Source organism: Schistocerca gregaria, chromosome X, assembly GCF_023897955.1.
Source record: "Schistocerca gregaria isolate iqSchGreg1 chromosome X, iqSchGreg1.2, whole genome shotgun sequence".
Classification (NCBI taxonomy): Eukaryota; Metazoa; Arthropoda; class Insecta; order Orthoptera; family Acrididae; genus Schistocerca; species Schistocerca gregaria.
In genome coordinates this window covers 109,968,184-109,990,875 of record NC_064931.1, presented here as the reverse complement: position 1 = coordinate 109,990,875, position 22,692 = coordinate 109,968,184, and the positions used below count along the sequence as shown (strand labels likewise).

The window sequence follows — 22,692 nt, the reverse complement described above, 5'->3', positions numbered from 1 at the left end:
CATTTTCCCAAAATTTTGGTGCATAGATCCTGAGAAATCAGTACCCAGAACAACCACCTCTGGCCTCAATAACGGCCTTGATACGCCTGGGCATTGACTCAAACAGAGCTTGGATGACGTGTACAAGTACAGCTGCCCATGCAGCTTCAACACGATACCACAGTTCATCAAGAGTAGTGACTGACGTATTGTGACGAGCCAGTTGCTCGGCCGCCATTGACTAGACGGTTTCGATCGGTGAGAGATCTGGAGATTGCGCTGGCCAGGGCCGCGGTCGAACGTTCTGTATCCAGAAACGCCTGTACAGAACCTGTAGCATGCGGTCGTGCATTATCCTGCTGAAATGTAGGGTTTCGCAGGGATAGAATGAAGGGTAGAGCCACGGGTCGTAACACATCTGAAATGTAACGTCCACTGTTCAAAGTGCCGTCAATGCGAACAGGAGGTGACCCAGACGTGTAACCAATGGCACCCCATACTATCACGCCGGGTGATACGCCAGTATGCCGACGACGAATACATGCTTCCAATGTGCGTTCACCGCGATGTCGCCAAACACATGATGCTGTAAATATAAGCTGGATTCATACGAAAAAAATGACGTTTTGCCATTCGTGCACCCAGGTTCGTCGTTGAGTACACCATCGCAGGCGCTCCTGTCTGGGTAATCGCAGCCATGGTCTCCGAGCTGACAGTCCATGCTGCTGCAAACGTCATCGAACTGTTCGTGCAGATGGTTGTTATCCTGCAAATGTCCCCATCTGTTGACTCAGGGATCGAGACGAGGCTGCACGACCCGTTACAGCCATGCGGATAGGATGCCTGTCATCTCTACTGCTAGTGATACGAGGCCGTTGGACCCAGCACGACGTTCCGTATCACCCTCCTGAACCCACCGATTCCATATTCTGCTAACAGTCATTGGATCTCGACCAACGCGAGCAGCAATGTCGCGGTACGATAAACCGCAATCGTGATAGGCAACAATCCGAGATTTATCAAAGTCGGAAACGTGATGGTACGCATTTCTCCTCCTTACACGAGGCATCACAATAACGTTTCACTTTGTGTATGAGAAATCGGTTGGAAACTTTCCTCATGTGAGCACGTTGTAAGTGTCGCCACCGGCGCCAACCTTGTGTGAATGCTCCGAAAAGCTAATCACTTGCATATCACAGTATCTTCTTCTTGTCGGTTAAATTTCGCGCCTGCAGCACGTCATCTTCGTGGTGTAGCAATTTTAATGGCCAGTACTGTATATGCCTCCGTATGTGCTCTAATTTCTCGTACCTTATCGTCGTGGTTCTTGCGCGGAATGTAAATATATATTGACGGCAGTAGGATCGTTCTGCAGTCAGCTTCAAATGCCTAAATTTTCTCAACACTATTCCTCGAAAAGAATGTCGCTTTTCCTCCAGGGGTTCCCATCTGAGTATCCGAACATCTCCCTAACACTTGCATTTCGTTCCAACCTACCGGTAACAAATCTAGCAGCTCGCCTCTCAATTGCTTCGATGTCTTCCTTTAGTCTGACACGGTGCAGTTCCCAAACACTAGAGCAGAACTCAAGAACAGGACGCACTAGCGTCCTGTATGCTGTTCCTTTACAGATGACCCACACTTTCCCAAAATTCTCCGAATAAACTGAAGCCTTCCCTAACACAGCCCTTACATGCTCTTTCCATTTCATATCGCTTTGCAACGCTCTACCCAGATATTTGAACAACGTGACTGTGTCTAGCAGGACATTACTAATTATTTATCCGAACATCGTGGGATTGTTTTTCCTATTCATATGCATTAACTTACATTTTTCCAGATTTAGGACTAGCTGTCATTCATTACACCGACTAGAAATTTTGTCTAACTCATATCGTCCTACATTCACTCAACTTCGACACCCATCCTTACACTACAGTATCGTCAGTAAACAACCGCAGATTGCTGCCCACCTTATCCGCCAGATCATTTATTTTACAGAAAATAACAGCGATCCTAGTGCACTTCCGTGGGGCACGCCTGACGATACTCTGGTCTCTGATGAACACTCGTCGTCGAGGAAAACATTCCGGCTTCTATGCTTTCAGAAAACTTCGAGACACTTACGTATCTGTCAACTTATTCCATGTGCTCGTACCTTCGTTGACCGCCTGCAATGAGGCACCGCGTCAAATGTTTTCCGAAAATCTGGAGATATGGAATCGGTGATATGGAATCTGCCCGTTGTCCCATCATACATAGTTCGCAGTATATCGTGTAGGAGAAGGACAAGCTGAGTTTCGCATGAGCGATACATTCTAAAACGTGGACGTAAGTTCCTCAGTCTTAAGAACATTTATTATATCCGAACTGAGAATATGTTCAAGGATTGTACATCAAACAGGTGTTAGGTATAATTGGTCTGTAACATTGTGGATTTGCTTCCCCCATTTCAGCTCGCAAAAAAAAAGGGGTGGATGGGAGGGAGAGAGAGAGAGGGAGGGACGGAGGGGGAGGGAGGGGGAGAGAGAGAGAGAGAGAGAGAGAGAGAGAGAGAGAGAGAGAGAGAGAGAGAGAGAGAGAGAGAGAGCTATTAATGTGGTAGGTTTGAAAAGGGATGACATAGCTACCGAAATGAACCATCGAAGGAAGTAAAAGTAACAGAGGTGGAGCTGACAAAGACGTCTGGATGTATACCTTTCATTACGTGACCGTGCTATCCACGACACGAAAACTTGACACACTTGAAAATGACTCGTAATTGAGACGAAACCACTTGTGTGAATAAATCATCATAGCTTGCCACTGAGATGACAGTTTTTTTTTTAAGTGATTGAAATTTTAGCAACGTGGTAGACGAATATAGCCTCTCTCGTTACTCAAAGTTGAACTTCAGCTCAATGATTCTTGTTAATATGAATTGGAGGTTCACGTGCTCTATTCGTATCAATGTGTCCGTTCTCTGGGATTTAAAAATCGGAACTTAAAACTTCGGTGTGGCAAGTGATGAATTTATTAATAAAAATTCATAGCCTGTCACCTGAGATTAAGAAAACTGTTACAGTGGAAATAATTGTGAAAAGGAGGGTAAAGTAATGCGAAGCTTACTTTCGTGTTTTGTCGGCACCAGGCGAGTAGCGTCTTCTCCAGGTTAGTCTGCTGCAGATCGGACATGAGATCCTTCAGATGGTAGTGGACCTGTAACAGAACCATGAAATTGACTTGTTTCGATACACACAGACACCCTTGAATTGAAAAAAAGTCGTTAGACATGCTAAACTGCTTCTGTTCTTATTGGAATAACTTTTATTTCGTTGGTTCACGCCATTGTTTGAACTGTATATAATTAGCACGTGTTCACGTAACATACGTCAAGGGCACAATAACTTTTCTGTGAGCACTCAAGTTAAAAACGTACATCCTATGAAACAAACGTAACTAAAAGTAGTGTAATTTTCCTATTAACACAGGGATATATGACACGTTATAAAGAATGTTGGAGGCGTTGTTAAACTCATAAATCACTGAATAAATTCTAACAGAGCAAAAGATAAGAAGAATTCTCTAAGAGGAAATGCTCCAAATACACTCCTGGAAATTGAAATAAGAACACCGTGAATTCATTGTCCCAGAAAGGGGAAACTTTATTGACACATTCCTGGGGTCAGATACATCACATGATCACACTGACAGAACCACAGGCACATAGACACAGGCAACAGAGCATGCACAATGTCGGCACTAGTACAGTGTACACCTTTCGCAGCAATGCAGGCTGCTATTCTCCCATGGAGACGATCGTAGAGATGCTGGATGTAGTCCTGTGGAACGACTTGCCATGCCATTTCCACCTGGCGCCTCAGTTGGACCAGCGTTCGTGCTGGACGTGAAGACCGCGTGAGACGACGTTTCATCCAGTCCCAAACATGCTCAATGGGGCGACGCTTCATCCAGTCCCAAACATGCGCAATGGGGGACAGATCCGGAGATCTTGCTGGCCAGGGTAGTTGACTTACATCTTCTAGAGCACGTTGGGTGGCACGGGATACATGCGGACGTGCATTGTCCTGTTGGAACAGCAAGTTCCCTTGCCGGTCTAGGAATGGTAGAACGGTGGGTTCGATGACGGTTTGGATGTACCGTGCACTATTCAGTGTCCCCTCGACGATCACCAGAGGTGTACGGCCAGTGTAGGAGATCGCTCCCCACACCATGATGCCGGGTGTTGGTCCTGTGTGCCTCGGTCGTATGCAGTCTTGATTGTGGCGCTCACCTGCACGGCGCGAAACACGCATACGACCATCATTGGCACCAAGGCAGAAGCGACTCTCATCGCTGAAGACGACACGTCTCCATTCGTCCCTCCATTCACGCCTGTCGCGACACCACTGGAGGCGGGCTGCACGATGTTGGGGCGTGAGCGGAAGACGGCCTAACGGTGTGCGGGACCGTAGCCCAGCTTCATGGAGACGGTTGCGAATGGTCCTCGCCGATACCCCAGGAGCAACAGTGTCCCTAATTTGCTGCGAAGTGGCGGTGCGGTCCCCTACGGCACTGCGTAGGATCCTATGGTCTTGGCGTGCATCCGTGCGTCGCTGCGGTCCGGTCCCAGGTCGACGGGCACGTGCACCTTCCGCCGACCACTGGCGACAACATCGATGTACTGTGGAGACCTCACGCCCCACGTGTTGAGCAATTCGGCGGTAAGTCCACCCGGCCTCCGGCATGCCCACTATACGCCCTCGCTCAAAGTCCGTCAACTGCACATACAGTTCACGTCCACGCTGTCGCGGCATGCTACCAGTGTTAAAGACTGCGATGGAGCTCCGTTTGTCACTGCAAACTGGCTGACACTGACGGCGGCGGTGCACAAATGCTGCGCAGCTAGCGCCATTCGACGGCCAACACCGCGGTTCCTGGTGTGTCCGCTGTGCCGTGCGTGTAATCATTGCTTGTACAGCCCTCTCGCAGTGTCCGGAGCAAGTATGGTGGGTCTGACACACCGGTGTCAATGTGTTCTTTTTTCCATTTCCAGGAGTGTATACCCATACTTGAGTTCCCGTTGCAACTTAACATTCTACGTCATAGAAGGATAAGCAAAACAAATATAATGGGAGCAGCTTAGGTAGTCTGGAACTGTGGACCTTGAATAAGCGGAAACGTATCTAACTGTCAACACCTATAGTTGTCAGTTACATAGCTAATACTTAACAAGTATGAAATAATCTACGAAATGCGCACGATGACAGAAGGAACAGACACCACAGACATATAAATTACAGCGAGGACGGCCAGTGCAACTGCACACCAGGCTCGGTGAAATGCCGCGAGTAAATAGGTTAATGGGCAAGGCGCACTACACTAATAGCGTGCGGATACGTTAAGAATTTGGTTCTGAAGGGAGACGTGTTATTCTAGTCCGTGTAGCTGTCCGGGTAGCGCAGTGGTCAGCGCATCTGCCAAGTAAGCAGGAGATCCTGGTTCAAATCGCGATCCGCATAAATTTTCAACTTTCCCCACTGATTTAGACCAGTGCTCACTCACAGTCAATGTCTGCAATTTCTCTCTGTCTTATGACAGTATTTGATGTTTTTGTGATTTCTGTTGCACCTGAGCGGCTAATTTACAAAGTTCTCAACACCATATGTGAAAACAGAAACAGACTATGTGGCAAACACATTTTTTTTATTTTTGGACTGTCTCAAAAATATTGGATGTGTGCGATGCCATATGTTATTATAAGTCACTATACATGCTTAACAAATGGTGTTACTGTCACGTTTAAATACAGAAAAGAGCCCTTCCGTGGAAAACAAAAAATTCTCAGTTTTAGAAAAGCTTTCGTGATTTCTCGGACATTTTAGTTTTCTTAAAGAGTGATCTTATATCTGAATGTATAATTTCTTGTTAGCAACTAAATTAAGACTACTAATTATTAACATTCCATTACGCCAACATGAAACTAAGGTGCTAAAAACAACTGTACAAAGTTAATTTGCAAATTAAAGAACTATTCTGTCTTCGGTATCTATATTAATATATGTTTAATGTAATTAACCAGCTCTACAAATGTTCTATGGCTAAAAAAATAAAAATGTTAAAATTGTTGCCAAGAAACATAATTTCTTGAGAAAAACTTGTACAGAAGTCCGACAGACTTCTCAAACAACAAATTTAAATAAAAACAGATTCTTGTCTCAAAGCTAATATATTTTTCAAGTAAGAATCACTGTTTTGGTATTTCGAAACAACACACACACACACACACACACACACACACACACACACACACACACTAATGTCAAAGCTCTACACTTATTTACCTGCCAATGAAGAATTATGCTCCATACTAGGCCGAGGGTCAACTTCGGGTTGCCATCCACAATGTCATTGTTGCTAATATTGACGAGTTTCACCTGAAAAATAAATAGGAAAAATTATCACCATAGATGTGAATACTGTATTCCTACTATTAAGGAGGATCTAGTAAGATATCCAGCAACGGGACTAAAGAGAGACAAGAAACGAGATTTGTATTTCAATGTCCGGCCAGTCTCTGAGAAGAGAGCAAGCTCGAAATGGGCAGGACCTGAGGAGGAACACGGTGGTGCCCTAATTGGAGGAACCATCTCGGAATTCGCCTCACGTGATTCAGGCCACGGAAAACCTTAATCTGAATTGGTGGACGGGGATTGGAATCTCGTTGTTCCGTAACTACGTCACCTCACTCGACTAAGGCGTATAGCGGTATCTGTATTACGTTATGAAGCTTCAGTTGAATACACATCTTCAGCTTGAAATTTAGATCCCGAACAACGAGACTACATACAATTTACTAAATAGGAATTTGGAACAAGGCCCGTCGCATGCTTCAAAAAATTTTAAAGTGCATTTGACGGATGGAGTAAACAGTGACAATAAATAATGTGGCCATCTCTTTTAATTTCGAATAAAATAATGTTTGTAATTAAATAATGATGTACATACACGATATGTTGATTCTTAGTACATCTTACTTTCACATTTCGTTATTTAAAAATGGTAAGTTTCTTTAACGCTACAAATTGTAATCAAATGATGAAAGTAGGAAATTTGTAACGTTTTAATGGCGTAAAAGATAAGCCTCTGGCGACTTTTAGGCCTTCGACCCAACACAGTTAACCCGTTTCTTGAGAAATTCACAATATTACTCTATCGAGAGTGGACCTTCCCACCCCTCTCTCCCCACACCCTAGCGAACCTTGTACCTCGCCGAGAAGGGATGGAATGCGTTCCTCTACGATACAGCTGCCCGTGTCATAGGTCCAACCACACTGGAGGGGTAACTGCGGATAGGAGAGAAAAACAAGTGGTTTCTGAAGAGGGTTCAAATGGCTCTGAGTACTATGGGACTTAACTTCAGAGGTCATCAGTCCCCTAGAACTTAGAACTACTTAAACCTAACTAACCTGAGGACATCACACACATCCACGCCCGAGGCAGGATTCGAAACTGCGACTGTAGCAGTCGCGCGGTTCCGGACTGAGCGCCTAGAACCGCTAGACCACCGCGGCCGGCTCTGAAGAGGGTTAACAGCCTTTTCAGTAGCTGCAGGGGCAAGAGTCTGAATGACTGTCTGATTTCGCCCTGTAATATTAACCGAAAGTGCCCTGGCTATGTTGGCACTGCGATCGTCTGAAAACAAGGGTGAACTACAACCGACACTTTACGTGAGGACTTTCAGCTCTTATGTTACGGTTGATTATGGTGCCATTCTCTTGTGTAACATATTCCAGAGATAAAATAGTCGCCCATTCGGATCTCCGTGAAGGGATCTGGCAGAAGGATTTTGTCGTCAGGAGAAACAAGACTGTCATTCTATTGGTTGGAGCATGGGACGTTGGATCCCTTAACCGGGTAGGGTGGCTAGAGAATTTAGAAAGAGATATAGATAGGTTAAAGGTAGATGTAGTTGGAACTAGTGAAGTGTGATGACAGGGAGAACAGGACTTCTGATCACGTGAGTTCGGGGTTACGAATAAGAAACCAAGTACAAGCAATGCAGGAGTAGGTCCAATGATGAATGGCAAAACAGAAATGCGGGTTAGTTACTATAAGTATAGCGAATGCATTATACTGGGCGGATTTAGTTAAACGTTCCCTGTTTAACACGTTATAACACGGAAACTAATTACCGTACGAGTAGAAAATCTTGGTAGCATTAATGTCAAGGACATGGAGAATTGAAATAATGCAGAATCATTTCGACTTAAACACTTTTTATGTACTGTTACTGTACATTATACAACAACAGGGGCTCAATATGGTGCCCATCAGAACGAAGCATGTCCGTAGGTATGCTGGCTACCTCCCTTGATATGTTGCGCTTCAAATCAGCACGTGTGTGAATGTTCCCCTGGTAAAACCTGTCCTTAAGGTAGCCAAACAACCAGAAATCACAGGGAGTGAGATCAGGTGATCGTGCCGACCAAGCATTTGGAAACGATTGCTTGATAATTCGACCGTTTTCAAATGTATTTCGGAGAAGCAGTTGAACTTCACGAGCGATGTGCGGTAGGGCCCCATCTAGACTGAAACTTGTTGAGTAATGCTGGCCAGTCACACTGCACATCTTTGCTCCTCGAGCGCCAACCTGTTCAAAAAAGAATGGGCCAATGATGAACGTAGCCGTGAAGCAACACCATACGGTGACACGTTCACCATACAGAGGAAATCCATGCACAGTGACTGGAGGTGAGGATCCCCATACTCGGCAGTTCTGTATGCTCACCTCACCCATCAGAGAAAAATGTGCTTCGTCTGTCCATTGGATGGTCCAGGGCCAGCCCTCGTCAACTTCAATCCTTGCGAGAAAGTGAAGAGCGAAGTCAACACATCGTTGTGCGTCCTGTGGTGCAAGCTGCTGTACGATATGGATCTTGTACGGGTACCATTTGAGAGTGGTCCGAAGCACCTTCCGTACAGTGGACCAAGGGATGTTCAACCGTCGTGACATTACGTGCGTACTGTCTGACTATCTGGAACTGCGCGCAGCGTTGTCTGACATAGCAACAGCGATTTCATCAACCACCTCTGTGCAACCGGTCATCGGCCTCTTCCCCAGTTCTCAAGTTGATTCGAACTTCTTCGTACACTGCCCAGCAGGTGGAGAAAGAGTGCCCTTCCGTAATCCTTTCAGCCAGCTATATTCTGGAAGTGCAGCTGCAGCATTACTGTTGTTTTGATAATAGTATTTCACCAATAATACCCCGCCCGTTTTGTCCGAACTCATGTTGACACGTCAACAAGTGCATTGCGGCTGGAGAGGTGTTTGATACTGTGACTCACGTTGACTGGCCACGGCACCTGGTGGCTATAGTTGGAACTGGACGGTGACGCTGTGACGCATGGAAATCATGCACCCACACTCTGGCCATTAATGCTACTAAGTTTGGTACTCGTACGGTAATTAGTTCACGTGTTATAACGTGTTAAATAGGGAAATTTTAATTATCACCACCCGGTAGTTACCAAGACACACATTAAGCTAACACCATCTACAACAGTACAAGTTTATATGTTAAGAAGCTCCGCAGATGACGAAGGTATTGAAAGAATATATGATCAGATGAAAGATATTATTCGGGAACAAAAATTTAATTTGTGGCAAGGAACCGAAATTCCAGTGTAGGGAAGGGAGGAGAAGGAAAAAAAATAGGAAAACCTGGATTGTGGGAAGGTAAGGATTTGGGGGTAGGAGGAAAGAGCTCACTGGTAGAATTTTACACAGAGCACAATTTAATAACTGCAGAAACTAGGCTGAAAATCATATAAAAGCTTGTGTACGTCGAACAGACATGGACACACTGGAAAATTTGCAACTGCAAGATACACAGAAAATACATGTCGATACGCGTGTGTAGTTCAATGAAGTCAGTGACACGAATTGGCCGGCAACAGCGACGGCGGCCCGCTTTCCAAATCTGTTGATTGGATTGCCTGCCTGGAAGCGTGAACTAATTCGATGCTACAGTACAGAGAGGATGGTTTGTCCACATGTTCTGACACGCCCTTCCCCTGTTGGACTCATGCTCGGCGCGTATTACGAATCGAAACTTGGGGATATGCTCTATCCACTAATACGCCCAATTTTTCTGTATGTCTTGCAGTTTTCGTACAGCCATCTTCAGAAAGCCCAGAACTACTGTATACTGGAAAGAAACAGATTTCGAAACCAGATTTTAAACTGCAAAACGTCTTTTAGGGCAAATGTAGGCTCTGACCATAATCTGTTAGTTGTGAACTGCAAATTAAAACTAAAGAAGCTGCAAAAAAGTAGGAAATTAAGGAAATCAGACCTGGATAAACAGAAAGAACTGAAGATTTGAAGAGTTTCAAAGGGAGCATCAGCACCAACAACTGACTGAAACGGGAGAAAGGAATATAGCAGATAATGCATGGATTGTTGCTTTGAGAAATAAAATCGTGGGATCAAACAGGCAAACAACAAAATCCAACAGAGATCTTTCTATAACACAAGAGGTACTAAATTTAATTAATGAAAGGAGCAAAACTGTAGAAGCATGTACGACTAGGAAAAAGATAGATGCTGCATACAACAGACCTTTTGAAAAGGGGAAAGCAGCTATACGAACATCTAAACCTCACAGGGCAATCCAGTATTAAACTAAGGGAAGATTGGGTTGGTTGATTGGTTGGTTGGTTTGTGGGGATTGAAGGGACCAGATTACAAAGGCCATCGGTCCCTAAGAAGGGAAGGCTGAAAGGCGAAAAGAATGTATAGAGGGGCTATACAAGGGAAACGAACAGCAAGACAATATTACAGGAAGGGATGAGGAAACAGATAAAAATGCCGTGGGAGATATGGTACTGGGAGAAGAATTTGACAGAGTACAACGATCTAAGTCGAAACAAGGCCCTTGGAGCACACGAAATTCTGTCGCAATTACTGAGATCTATGAGACAGCCAGCCATGAAAAAAGTATTCCCCGTCGTGTTCAGAATGTATAAGAGAGGCTTCGAAAAAAAATACGGGAGACGCCGATCTCGGGGAAGTTCAGTTTTCGTTTCGGAGAAATGTAGGAGCACGAGAGGCAGTACTGACCTTACAACTTATCTAAGAACATAGGTCAAAGAAACAAAAACTTACATTCATTGTTGTTATACAGAGAAAGCTTCTGAAAATTTTCACTTAGCCACACATTTGAATTTCCAAACGGGAACAGGAATAAAATACAGGGAGCAAAAAGCTATCTACAACTTGTACGGAAACGGGACTGCATTTGTAAGAGTCGAAAAACATGGAAGGGAAGCAGAGGTTGAGAAGAGCGTGAACGGCGTTTTAGACTATCCCAGTGTTATTCAGTCCGTACATTGAGCAAGCTGTGATATCATTCTGGCAGAGACAGAAAAGATCTTGGTAGAGCAGTTGAACGGAACTGGTAGCGTCTTGAAAACAGGTTTTAAGATGAAAATCAAGGAAAATGAAACAAGGTTGATGGAACGTGGTCCAGCTAAATGACACGATACCGAGGGAATTAAATTTGGTAGTTAGAAACGGAAAGTAGTACATGAGTTTTGCTGTTTTACAAACAAAATTGCCGAAGTAGAGAGAATGTAAAATGCTGACTGGCAATATTAACAAAAGCAGTTTTGAAAAAGAGAAATTTGTTAACATAGAATACAAATTTTAGGAAGTCTTTCCTGGAGGCGACTGACTGAAGGGCAGCCTTCTATGGAAATGAAGCGTGGACTGTTCAGACAGGGAGAACAGAACTCTTTGAAATGTGGCACTGCAGATGAATATTGAAGATTAGCTGGGTACATCGGATAACTAATGACGATATAACGAACCGAACTGAGGATAAAATAAATTCTGGCACAATCTAACTAGAAGAAGGAATCGGCGTTTAGGCATCATTCCTTTTTGTAATGGAGCGAAGTGTGCTGGGTGGAAACAGGAGAGGGAAGACACGGCTTGAATAGAAAAAACAGGTTCAAATAGATGTAGGGTACATTAGGTCAGCATAGGTGGCGATTCTTGCGTAAGACAGTCTAGCGTGAAGAGCGGCATCCAAAGAGTGTGCGGACTGAAGGGCACAGCAGTGATGAGTGTGCAGCGTGGCAGGTGACGCACTATGACAACACACAGCGACTGCTACTCGGCATGTGATTACAAATGTATTTAACGCTATATCCTTGCCACCATCTCCAGAAGTCCCGGGCAACATTTTCGTAACGTCACCGGCTATCCAAAACATCAAACATACAAGCCACTAACAAAACGTAAGATAAAAAAAAAAGTTTGAGTGTTCCAATGTTCAGTGACACGAATAAAAATGTGCCTGAGCGACTTGTGCATTATTTAATCGGTCGCAGACCTCACGAAGTGGAAAAAAATGAATTAACGTTGACGAGTTTTCCACTTCGTTCTATGCAGATAGTTTGGTCTCATCATTTATTGACTTCGATGCCAGGAAACAGTCTTCTAATATGACTGTACTCGGAAAGAGGACACTGTCTCGATTAATACACGAAGCATGTAAGACAAGACGCGTAGGTGTGATAATGTCGTAACTTTTTTAATTCGTTGTCCTCACTCAGTCACTAGTCATGTTTGTTGGGCGCTCAAGTTTAAATTACAGGTTTCACACACGGAAAAAAACGTTACTTTCTTTGGTAACTGTTCATTAGGGCAATTCAATCAATTTTCCATAACTTTGGCGGACCTAAGATGAGAAAACGATAGAAAGAATAACGAAGGAGAAAAAAGAAGTAAAGGAGAAAGAAATATAAAGAAACTGTGAAGAAGTAGAGAAAAATGATGCAGCTAGTCAACGTCATAAGCAATCCGCTAGGAGTTTGAGGGTGATGCGAAGTTCTGTATCCCAACTTTGTCTCTAATCTCAAAAGACTAATTTCGATTCTTCCAGAGGTATACGTTTTTCTAAAGAACAAAACAGGTTGTCTTCTGCGTCGCTACAATGTTTAGTAAGCCTGTAATATGCGGGAAAGAACAGATCACTGATTAAGCAGGCGAAATGCAGTCGTTACGAATAAGTACTCGTTGTTTTCATGGTCACTACGCGATTCTACTCAGTCAGTAACGTGCCGCTGTAAATAATCACTTCCCATGTTCTATACGAGTGCGCGAACAGAATATACTGACTCTTGATAGTCTCCTCGGGTTTGCTTCCAGATCCTAAAATCAAGAATTATTGTGCCGGCAAAGCCTACGAAGACACGCAGTCTCTCTCTTTAATGTCTTATTCTTCACATTTAACTCCCCAATAATGTAGTAGGTATCAACGTCAGAATGTGGTACTCAATTCAGATATGCTTCAGTGGATATAGTAGCAGGAATGGCATACGGAAAGAACATCATGGTTTAACGTACCGTCGATAAAAATATTTTTTAGAAATTTAACACAAACTCGTACTCGACAAGGATGGTGTGGGAAACTGGCTGCTCTTTTTTACAGGGTGACAATTATTGAACTATATGAAAAAACGTAAATTAGTTACTACGGCGTGCACACATTTTATTCAACATATAAACGTCACTACAGATATTCGGATTTAGGTTATGACATGTTCGATATACCTGTCACTCTTCGCGATGTTGTGGCGCAGACGAATAACGGAATTCTGCATGACTCGCTGAAGTGTCGGCTGTCGATGACCTCCTGAATGGCTGTTTTCAGCTAAGCAATAACTTTGGGATTATTACTGTACACCTTGTCTTTAATATAGCCCCACAAAAAGGAGTCGCATGTGTTGAGATCCGGAGAATATGGCGACCAATCTAGACCCATGCCAGTGTCCTCTGTGTACCCCAGAGCCAGAATGCGATTCCCAAAGTGCTCCTCCAGAACATCAAACACTCTCCTGCTTCGATGGGGTAGAGCTCCGTCTTGCATGAACCACATCTTGTCGAAATCGGGGTCACTTTGGATAATGAGGATGAAGTCATTATCTAAAACCTTCACTTATTGCTCGACAGTCGCCGTGCCATGAAGGGATACCACACCGATTGCTCCGTGACTCGAGATCGCGTACCTCACAGTTACCCGTTGAGGGCGAAAAGACTTCTCGATCGCCAAATGCTGATTCTCCGTCCCTCAGATGTGCCAGTTTTGCTTACTGACGAACCCATCCAAATGAATGTGGGCTTCGTTGCGAAACCAAACCATATTCACATCAAAGTCCTGTTCGTCAATTCTGTGGAAATTAGCGTTGGAGAAAAACAACCTCTGTTCATGGCCCTGGGCCTTAATGGGTGATAGGTTTGAATTTTGTATGGAATAGATGCAGGTCTTCAACAATAATTTAACGCAGTGTCTCCCGGTTGATTCCCACCTGTTGTGCAGCCCTTCTGATCGATTTCGTGGACGTGGTTTGAAACACAGCGCGTGTCTTCTCGGTATTTTCAGGCTTTTTCACCCTTTTAGTGCGACCGACATTGCCAACGCTGTCATCACGAACGCTGCCGGTTCTCTCAAACCTGCGAATCAAATTCTTGATTGTAAGCACAATTGGGCTGATTGTCTTCAGCTTGAACTAGGTCGCAAACTTCCTTTGAGGCGCAGTTGTGCTGTCATTGCTGTCATAGCAAGCTTTCACAAGCGCTATACGCTCAGACATACTCACGTGCAAATGGCCGACAACAAGGCGCGTCAGCGCATACTGATACCCATCACGTCCCGCGGCCAACTGTGCTGTTTGAACGTACTAACGCAAACCGTTGAGAAGTTATGGCGATTTTATTTCATATAGTTTAGTAATTGCACCTTGTATAAGGGTATGGGACCGATAACCTCGCTGCTTGGTCTCCTTAGCCAAATCAACCAACCAACCATTTATGAAGGCATCTCGATATGCACCTTAAGTGATTTGGGGACCTACAGAAAACCTAACTGGATGGCTCGCCAGGGATCTGAACACCCCCGTACCCCCCTCCCCTCCAAAATTAACGAGTCCAGTGCCTTAGTCACTGCGCCACCTCGCTCGGTTCGTAATCATTGCTACAAACGGATGAAGGCTTGGTGTCCGATCTTCCCTCGAGACTGTGGTTTTTTCTGTCTTGTGACATTTCATGGCACTTAATCTTTTCTATTTTCTTCCACGCGTTTTTCCATTTCTGACCGTAAGATCAGTACGGTATGTGCTTATACTATCTCATCCATGAAACCAAATTTCTCTTGGCAAGTTGTCTGCTCTTGCCTCTGCCAGTTTTCTTCGGCTATAAGAAACTGAGATATTTCGTATGTGTCTCAGTAAATACAAAGTGTTAAAAAAAAAGTGTCCAATATTTTGAGAGGCGGTAGTACTCACCAAAACAAGAAAGAAAGCCTAGAAAACGTGGATCTAAAATGCGTACCTTAAGAGATATGAACACTTGTTTCTTTTAGATACCGTGAAATACATCTATTCTATTGAACAAGTGTTCATTGCTATTAAGGAATGCGCATTAGAGCCCATGTGTCCTGGACTTTCTTTCCTGTTTTGATGAGTACTACCACCTCTCAAAATATTGGACGCTGTTTTTTTAATACCCTGTATACCTTCCACCATCTCGCAGATTTTCTGAGTTAGATGGCGCAGTGTTGAAAGGCACTGGATTCGTATTTAGGAATGTGGAAGTTCAAACCCATCACATGACGTATGGTTTCGATGATTTCCTTGCATCACTTCAGGCGAATGCTGGGCTAGTCCATACCGTAAGTCGTGCAGGTGAGTTCTTCCCTACGCCCAGACAATGACGTCGTCTGCGGCGCCAAGAAGTTGAACAACAGTCCCCCACAAACAGCCTTTTACGTAGTCATTCGGCATTTCCCCGCCTGATACATGCAATGTATCTAGAAGTCCGTAATAATCAGAAAATTGTCTTTGTTGTTATAGCCAATCGCGTAGAACAACCATTTGATTTTAACCAGGAAAAGAAACGAATTTGTTCTATAAGTAGATATACCACCGAGGATCATTTGCATTTAAAGAGCAAAATTTTGGAACGAAGTCACAAGTATGAATTATCACTTGTTGGAGGTTCACGGACACTGAGAAAGCTTGTGCCACAGTTTTAACAAAATCTGCACTAACAGCCCTCGAGAAACTTTTAAAACTAAGGAGAAATATCTGATAATAGAACACATCTGATGCAGCTACGTTCTGTTGGGCCACTATACTGTCTGCGTCTACTGCAAATAAACTTGAAAAACGAACGGAAGAACTTCATACGGTAAGTAATTAAAGTAAGAGTAAGATAACATAAAAGCAACATATCAAAAAGAAATAATAATGAGGTAACAGAATTATTTTTTTTTATCTGGAGAAATGACGACAATGCCCATATGGACAGGAAAAGAAACAGAAAGAAAAGAATAAAGTGCTTTTAGTATACTAAACAGAGTTTTCAAAATTAAAAATATGTCCCCACGTGTCTGGAAACGATAGTTTACAATTAGCCTGCTATACCAGTTCTCACTTTGGCTATGACAAACTTTCAGGGTGAATACAATTCAAATACAAGGTTTCTCTGTTAACAATGGAATGGTGCATGATAAGGAATTCAACAACAACAAAAATAATAGTAATGTATGTCAAGGTTGACTTTCCCAGCGTCTACTACTGATGAAAAGCTCTCGAGTGGCAGTGTTAAAATAGCACGAAGTTTCCAATAGTGTCATACTCTTCATCTTCTGGCCAATATGCAACATTGGGCTGATAATCGTCGCTTGCTTCGCCAACGGCTTGACTACATTAGCTGCACTCTTCTCCTGCACTGGAAACATCAGAACCGGAGTTACTTCTTGCAACGACACAGCCCGGTAGCCGTTCGTAAAGTGGAAATGTTGCAACACTCGCTATACAGAGACTGAATACAACTGCATGCAAGTGTTGGTGTTAATCATACAGAATCTAAGAAGGAAGTAAAACATGTACTGTGGCTAAAATAGTAAAATTACAGTAGAGTTGTTTGTGACCTTCTGTAACAGTAAAGTCAATGTAATGTGGTAAAATAAAGTTATTATTTGCAGTAAATAACGGCGCTGGACTTTTTCTTTCTGAACTACGACGACCTCCGTTACTTTCCTCAACGCATCCGCCTGGATCTTCTATCACCGTCGCATTTCGTTACATATTATGGTATTGTGTTAAGCATCAGGCCGGCCTTATTACTGTTCACAGGGAATTAGTAATATTTGTCTGTTAGGAGTTTACTATTGGCGACGAGACTATGATTAGCAGGTTGTGTGTTGCTAAGACAGATTGTCACGTAACACAAGGTATGAACCGGCGGTGGAACAGAATGAAAGCTGTGAAGTCACGTCGTCTTCGGATGAGAACTAGGATGCGGATTTGGCGGATACAAGTCTAAAATACATAATGTTTTTCTGTTTCAGAAGGTTGAATGGTTAAAATGGCAGTCTTATCCGGATATTCTAAACTTAATTGTAGAAGACAAGCATGTAACAGTTAATGTCAAGAATCGGCCTGGCCTTCTGGTAAAGATGAGTAGGGCACACTGCCACCTGAGAGGTTTCCATCAATAATAATAGCAATAATAATAACAAATACTGTATTATATTTTAGAATTAGAACTCCTGAAGAACTCAGTGCCAAGTAAATTTACTGCAAGTTTTAATAGCCGTTACTTACATTGTTTTGCTCCAAGATTTGCAGTGCCTTGTTCACATTGTTTAGATGGTGCACCCTCATTCGACCTTTTTCCCGTTTCTGATAGGAAAAAGAAAAGAAAAAGAAATATGTATCAGTGGAGAGAATTGAATTTCAGGATCAAAATTGCATTTCAGAGCATAAACAGAGCAACTACTGATGCATATGGCAATTGGATACTTACATATTGTTTGCCCGTGAGCACTTCGAGCAGAGCCAGCAACCTGTTGCCATCCTGGAGGTCGACGAATAAGTCTGTGATCGGTGGTTGCGTGCTCTGAAACACAAGCAAACAAAAATTATTAACAAACACTTGTCGCATTAAATCAAGTTTCTACAGCTGAGCAAGAGCGTACCCAAGATCTGAGCTAGTTTCGTGGTGAATAACGGCATACATTTGAGGGTTCACGAGAAGCGAGTACACTTACTACTAGTCAACATCCCTTACATGCTCTAGTTTTCTTTAAAGTGATTCTGAACAGACACGTCTGTCTGTCTGTCTGTCTGGCGGGCAGGATGCGAGTTTATTCTGAAGGCTTGGGGGAGGTTTGGAGAGGGGCCGGGGACCTCTCTGCCCTTACTGCGTACCCCTTTGCATCTGAACCGCCTTTTTAACTCCACAAGAAGTCCATACAACAGAATTGTAATTATTATACAAGTACACTACACAGAACAAGAAAGACTTCACGAAGAAAGCGATTTCTTAGAAACAGTCTCATAATTCCACTCAGTTCGAGTATCATGGTGTGCTGTTCATACGCTAAGACTTTGCTACGCAATGCAGTGGTTTCTATATCTCAAATACAGCGAAATTTATAACGGCGTGTGCTGAATCTGACGAAACGTTATTTTAGAGCAAAACGCACGACACGGCGTGAATGAAACGTTTAATATAAATAATTTATGTTCGAAGTTAGAACGCGTCTGCAGTGTGCACAAGGGATGTGTCTGATTGATATAGCTTAAGTATTGTTAATACGGGGTCCAAGTATCGTTAATACATGGTGTCGTATGCTATCGATACCATGCGAGGTATTCCACGTCGAGAAGTTGGCAGTACCAATCTGCAGAACGCGTGTCTAGCGCCACCACGCAACCGATTAAAGAAGACGCCGCTCCGTCTGTTCGTAGCGTTCTATTTGCGCATTCGATGCCTTACTAGTCAGCTTCTGTTGTGACTGTATATGAAGAATCTACCTGTCTCGCGGAATAGTTTCGACTATAGTTGAACTTGCTCAATTCAAGTTTAGTAAACCAGAGTTACGTATATATTGCGTGTGTTTCTCTTTAGTTTTGCTCTGTATCTCAGGATTCCTTGGCAACCACCTCTGTGCCGACCCAACACACGTATCAATACAACACACACAACGATGGTGGTGTTAATGGCAGCGGTTACGGAATACACTGCTTGAAAAAAGAAAAAAAAAGTGAAGCACGCAAAACACATGGACAGCTGTCAATGTAACTTCGTATACGTAAAGTACACATTACCGGTAGAGAGCACTAGTGCTGTATGTGTTTAGCGTTGTTACCAGACGTAGTAGGATATACACTGACAAGCCAAAGAAACTGATGCACCTGCCTAATATCGTGTAGGGCCCAAGCGAACATGCAGAAGTGCCGCAACACGACATGGCATGGCATGGACTCGATTAATGTCTGAAGTAATGCTGGAGGGAAGTGGCACACGGCTGTCCATGAATCCGCAAGTGTACGAGGGGATGGAGATATCTTTTGAACAGCACGTTGCAAGGCCTTCTACATATGCTCAATAATGTTGATCTCTGGGGAGTTTGGTGGCCAGTGGAAGTGTTCCTGGAGCTATTCTGGACGTATGAGGTGTCGCACTATCCTGATGGAATTGACCAATTCCGTCGGAATGCACAATGGACGTTAATGATTGCAGGTCATCAGACAGGATGCTTACGTACGTGTTATCTGTCACAGTCGTATCTAGACGTACCAGGGATCCCATACCACTCCAACTATACACGCCACACCATTACAGAGCCTACACCGTCTTGAACAGTCTCCTGATGACATGCAAGGTCTATGGATTCATGAGGTTATCTCAATACCCGTAAACGTCCATCCGCTAGATACAATTTGAAACGAGACTCGTCCGACCAGGCAACATGTTTCCAGTCATCAACAGTACAAAGTCAGTATTGATGGGCCCAGGCGAGGCGTAAAACTTTGTGTCGTGCAGTGATCAGGGGTACACAAGTGGGCCTCCGGCTCCGAAGGCTCATACTGATGTTTCGTTGAATGGTTCGTACGCTGACTCTTCTTGATGGCTCGGCATTGAAATCTGCAGAAATTTGCGGAAGTGTTGCACTTCTGTCACGTTGAACGATTCTCTTCAGTCATCGTTAGTCCCTTTCTTTCAGGATCTTTTTCCGGCCGCATCGATATCAGAGATTTGATGTTTTGCCGGATTCCTGATATTCATGGTACGCTCGTGAAATGATCGTTCGGGAAAATCCCCACTGCACCGCTACCTAGGAGGTGCTGTGTCCAATCGCTCGTGCCCCGACTGTAACAATACGTTCAACCTCACTTAAATCTTGATTACCTACCATTGTAGCAACAGCAACCGACCTAAAAAATGTGTCAGACACTTGTCTTATATAGGCGTTGTCAACCGCAGCGCTGTATTCTACCTGTTTACATATCTCTGTACTTGAATACATCTACATCCATACTCCGCAAGCCACCTGACGGTGTGTGGCGGAGGGTACCCTGAGTACCTATATCGGTTCTCCCTTCTATTCCAGTCTCGTATTGTTCGTGGAACGAAGGATAGTCGGTATGCTTCTGTGTGGGCTCTAATCTCTCTGATTTTATCCTCATGGTCTCGTCGCAAGATATACGTAGGAGGGAGCAATATACTGCTTGACTCTTCGGTGAAGGTATGTTCTCGAAACTTTAACAAAAGCCCGTACCGAGCTACTGAGCGTCTCTCCTGCAGAGTCTTCCACTGGAGTTTATCTGTCATCTCCGTAACGCTTTCGCGATTACTAAATGACCCTGTAACGAAGCGCGCTGCTCTCCGTTGGATCTTCTCTATCTCTTGTATCAACCCTATCTGGTACGGATCCCACACTGTTGAGCAGTATTCAAGCAGTGGGCGAACAAGCGTACTGTAACCTACTTCCTTTGTTTTCGGATTGCATTTCCTTAGGATTCTTCCAATGAATCTCAGTCTGGCATCTGCTTTACCGACGATCAACTTTATATGATTATTCCATCACTCCTAATGCGTTCTCCCAGATAATTTATGGAATTAACTGCTTCCAGTTGCTGACCTGCTATTTTGTAGCTAAATGATAAGGGATCAATCTTTCTATGTATTCGCAGCACATTATACTTGTCTACATTGAGATTCAATTGCCATTCCCTGCACCATGCGTCAATTCGCTGCTATTCCTCCTGCATTTCAGTACAATTTTTCATTGTTGCAACCTCTCGATACACCACAGCATCATCTGCAAAAAAGCCTCAGTGAACTTCCGATGTCATCCACCAGGTCATTTATGTATATTGTGAATAGCAACGGTCCTATGACACTCCCCTGCGGCACACCTGAAATCACTCTTACTTCGGAATACTTCTCTCCATTTAGAATGACATACTGCGTTCTGTTATCTAGGAACTCCTCACTCCAATCACACAATTGGTCTGATAGTCCGTATGCTCTTACTTTGTTCATTAAACGACTGTGGGGAACTGTGTCAAACGCCTTGCGGAAGTCAAGAAACACTGCATCTACCTGTGAATCCGTGTCTATGGCCCTCTGAGTCTCGTGGACGAATAGCGCGAGCTGGGTTTGACACGACCGTCTTTTCCGAAACCAATGCTGATTCCTACAGAGTAGATTTCTAGTCTCCAGGAAAGTCATTATACTCGAACATAATACGTGTTCCAAAATTCTACAACTGATCGACGTTAGAGATATAGGTCTATAGTTCTGCACATCTGTTCGATGTCCCTTCTTGGAAACGGGGATGACCTATGCCCTTTTCCAATCCTTTGGAACGCTTCGCTCTTCTAGAGACCTACGGTACACAGCTGCAAGAAGGGGAGCAAGTTCCTTCGCATACTCTGTGTAAAATCAAACTGGTATCCCATCAGGTTCAGCGGCCTTTCCTCTTCTGAGCGATTTCAATTGTTTCTCTATCCCTCTGTAGTCTATTTCGATATCTACCATTTTGTCGTCTGTGCGACAATCTAGAGAAGAAACCACAGTGCAGTCTTCCTCTGTGAAATAGCTTTGGAAAAATACATTTAGTATTTCGGCCTTTAGACTGTCATCCTCTGTTTCAGTACCATTTTGGTCACAGAGTGTCTGGACATTTTGTTTTGATCCACCTACCGCTTTGACATAAGACCAAAATTTCTTAGGAATTTCTGCCAAGTCAGTACATAGAACTTTACTTTCGATTTCATTGAACGCCTCTCGCATATCCCTCCTCACACTACATTTCGCTTCGCGTAATTTTTGTTTGTCTGCAAGGCTTTGGCTATGTTTATGTTTGCTGTGAAGTTCCCTTTGCTTCCGCAGCAGTTTTCTAACTTGGTTGTTGCACCAAGGTGGCTCTTTTCCATCTCTTACGATCTTGCTTGGCACATACTCATCTAACGCATATTGTACGATGGTTTTGAACTTTGTCCACTGATCCTCAACACTATCTGTACTTGAACAAAACTTTTGTGTTGAGCCATCAAGTACTCTGAAATCTGCTTTTTGTCACTTTAGCTAAACAGAAAAATCTTCCTACCTTTTTTAATATTTCTATTTACGGCTGAAATCATCGATGCAGTAACCGCTTTATGATCGCTGATTCCCTGTTCTGCATTAACTGATTCAAATAGTTCGGGTCTGTTTGTCACCAGAAGGTCTAATATGTTATCGCCACGAGTATCTATACTAGTTTCTGTGATGCTTCAGTGTATAATGGGTGTGAACACCGTCAGATGTTGAATGGTCACCGTGAAGGGCACGGAGATGCCGCGTACACGTTTAAGACAGCGTTA

General features: G+C 43.7%; 1 protein-coding gene across 1 annotated transcript in view; it reads right to left on the bottom strand.

The window, feature by feature from the left end:
• LOC126299170 (dystrophin, isoforms A/C/F/G/H) overlaps positions 1-22,692 on the bottom strand; it is a 2,370,611-nt gene that overhangs the window by 1,754,463 nt on the left and 593,456 nt on the right. The window contains exons 4-7 of the mRNA XM_049990931.1: positions 17,840-17,932; positions 17,638-17,715; positions 6,303-6,395; positions 3,088-3,177 (exon numbers count right to left, since the gene is read on the bottom strand). Of these exons, the coding sequence (XP_049846888.1) occupies positions 3,088-3,177; positions 6,303-6,395; positions 17,638-17,715; positions 17,840-17,932 (354 nt within the window). The remainder of the gene's footprint in view (positions 1-3,087; positions 3,178-6,302; positions 6,396-17,637; positions 17,716-17,839; positions 17,933-22,692) is intronic.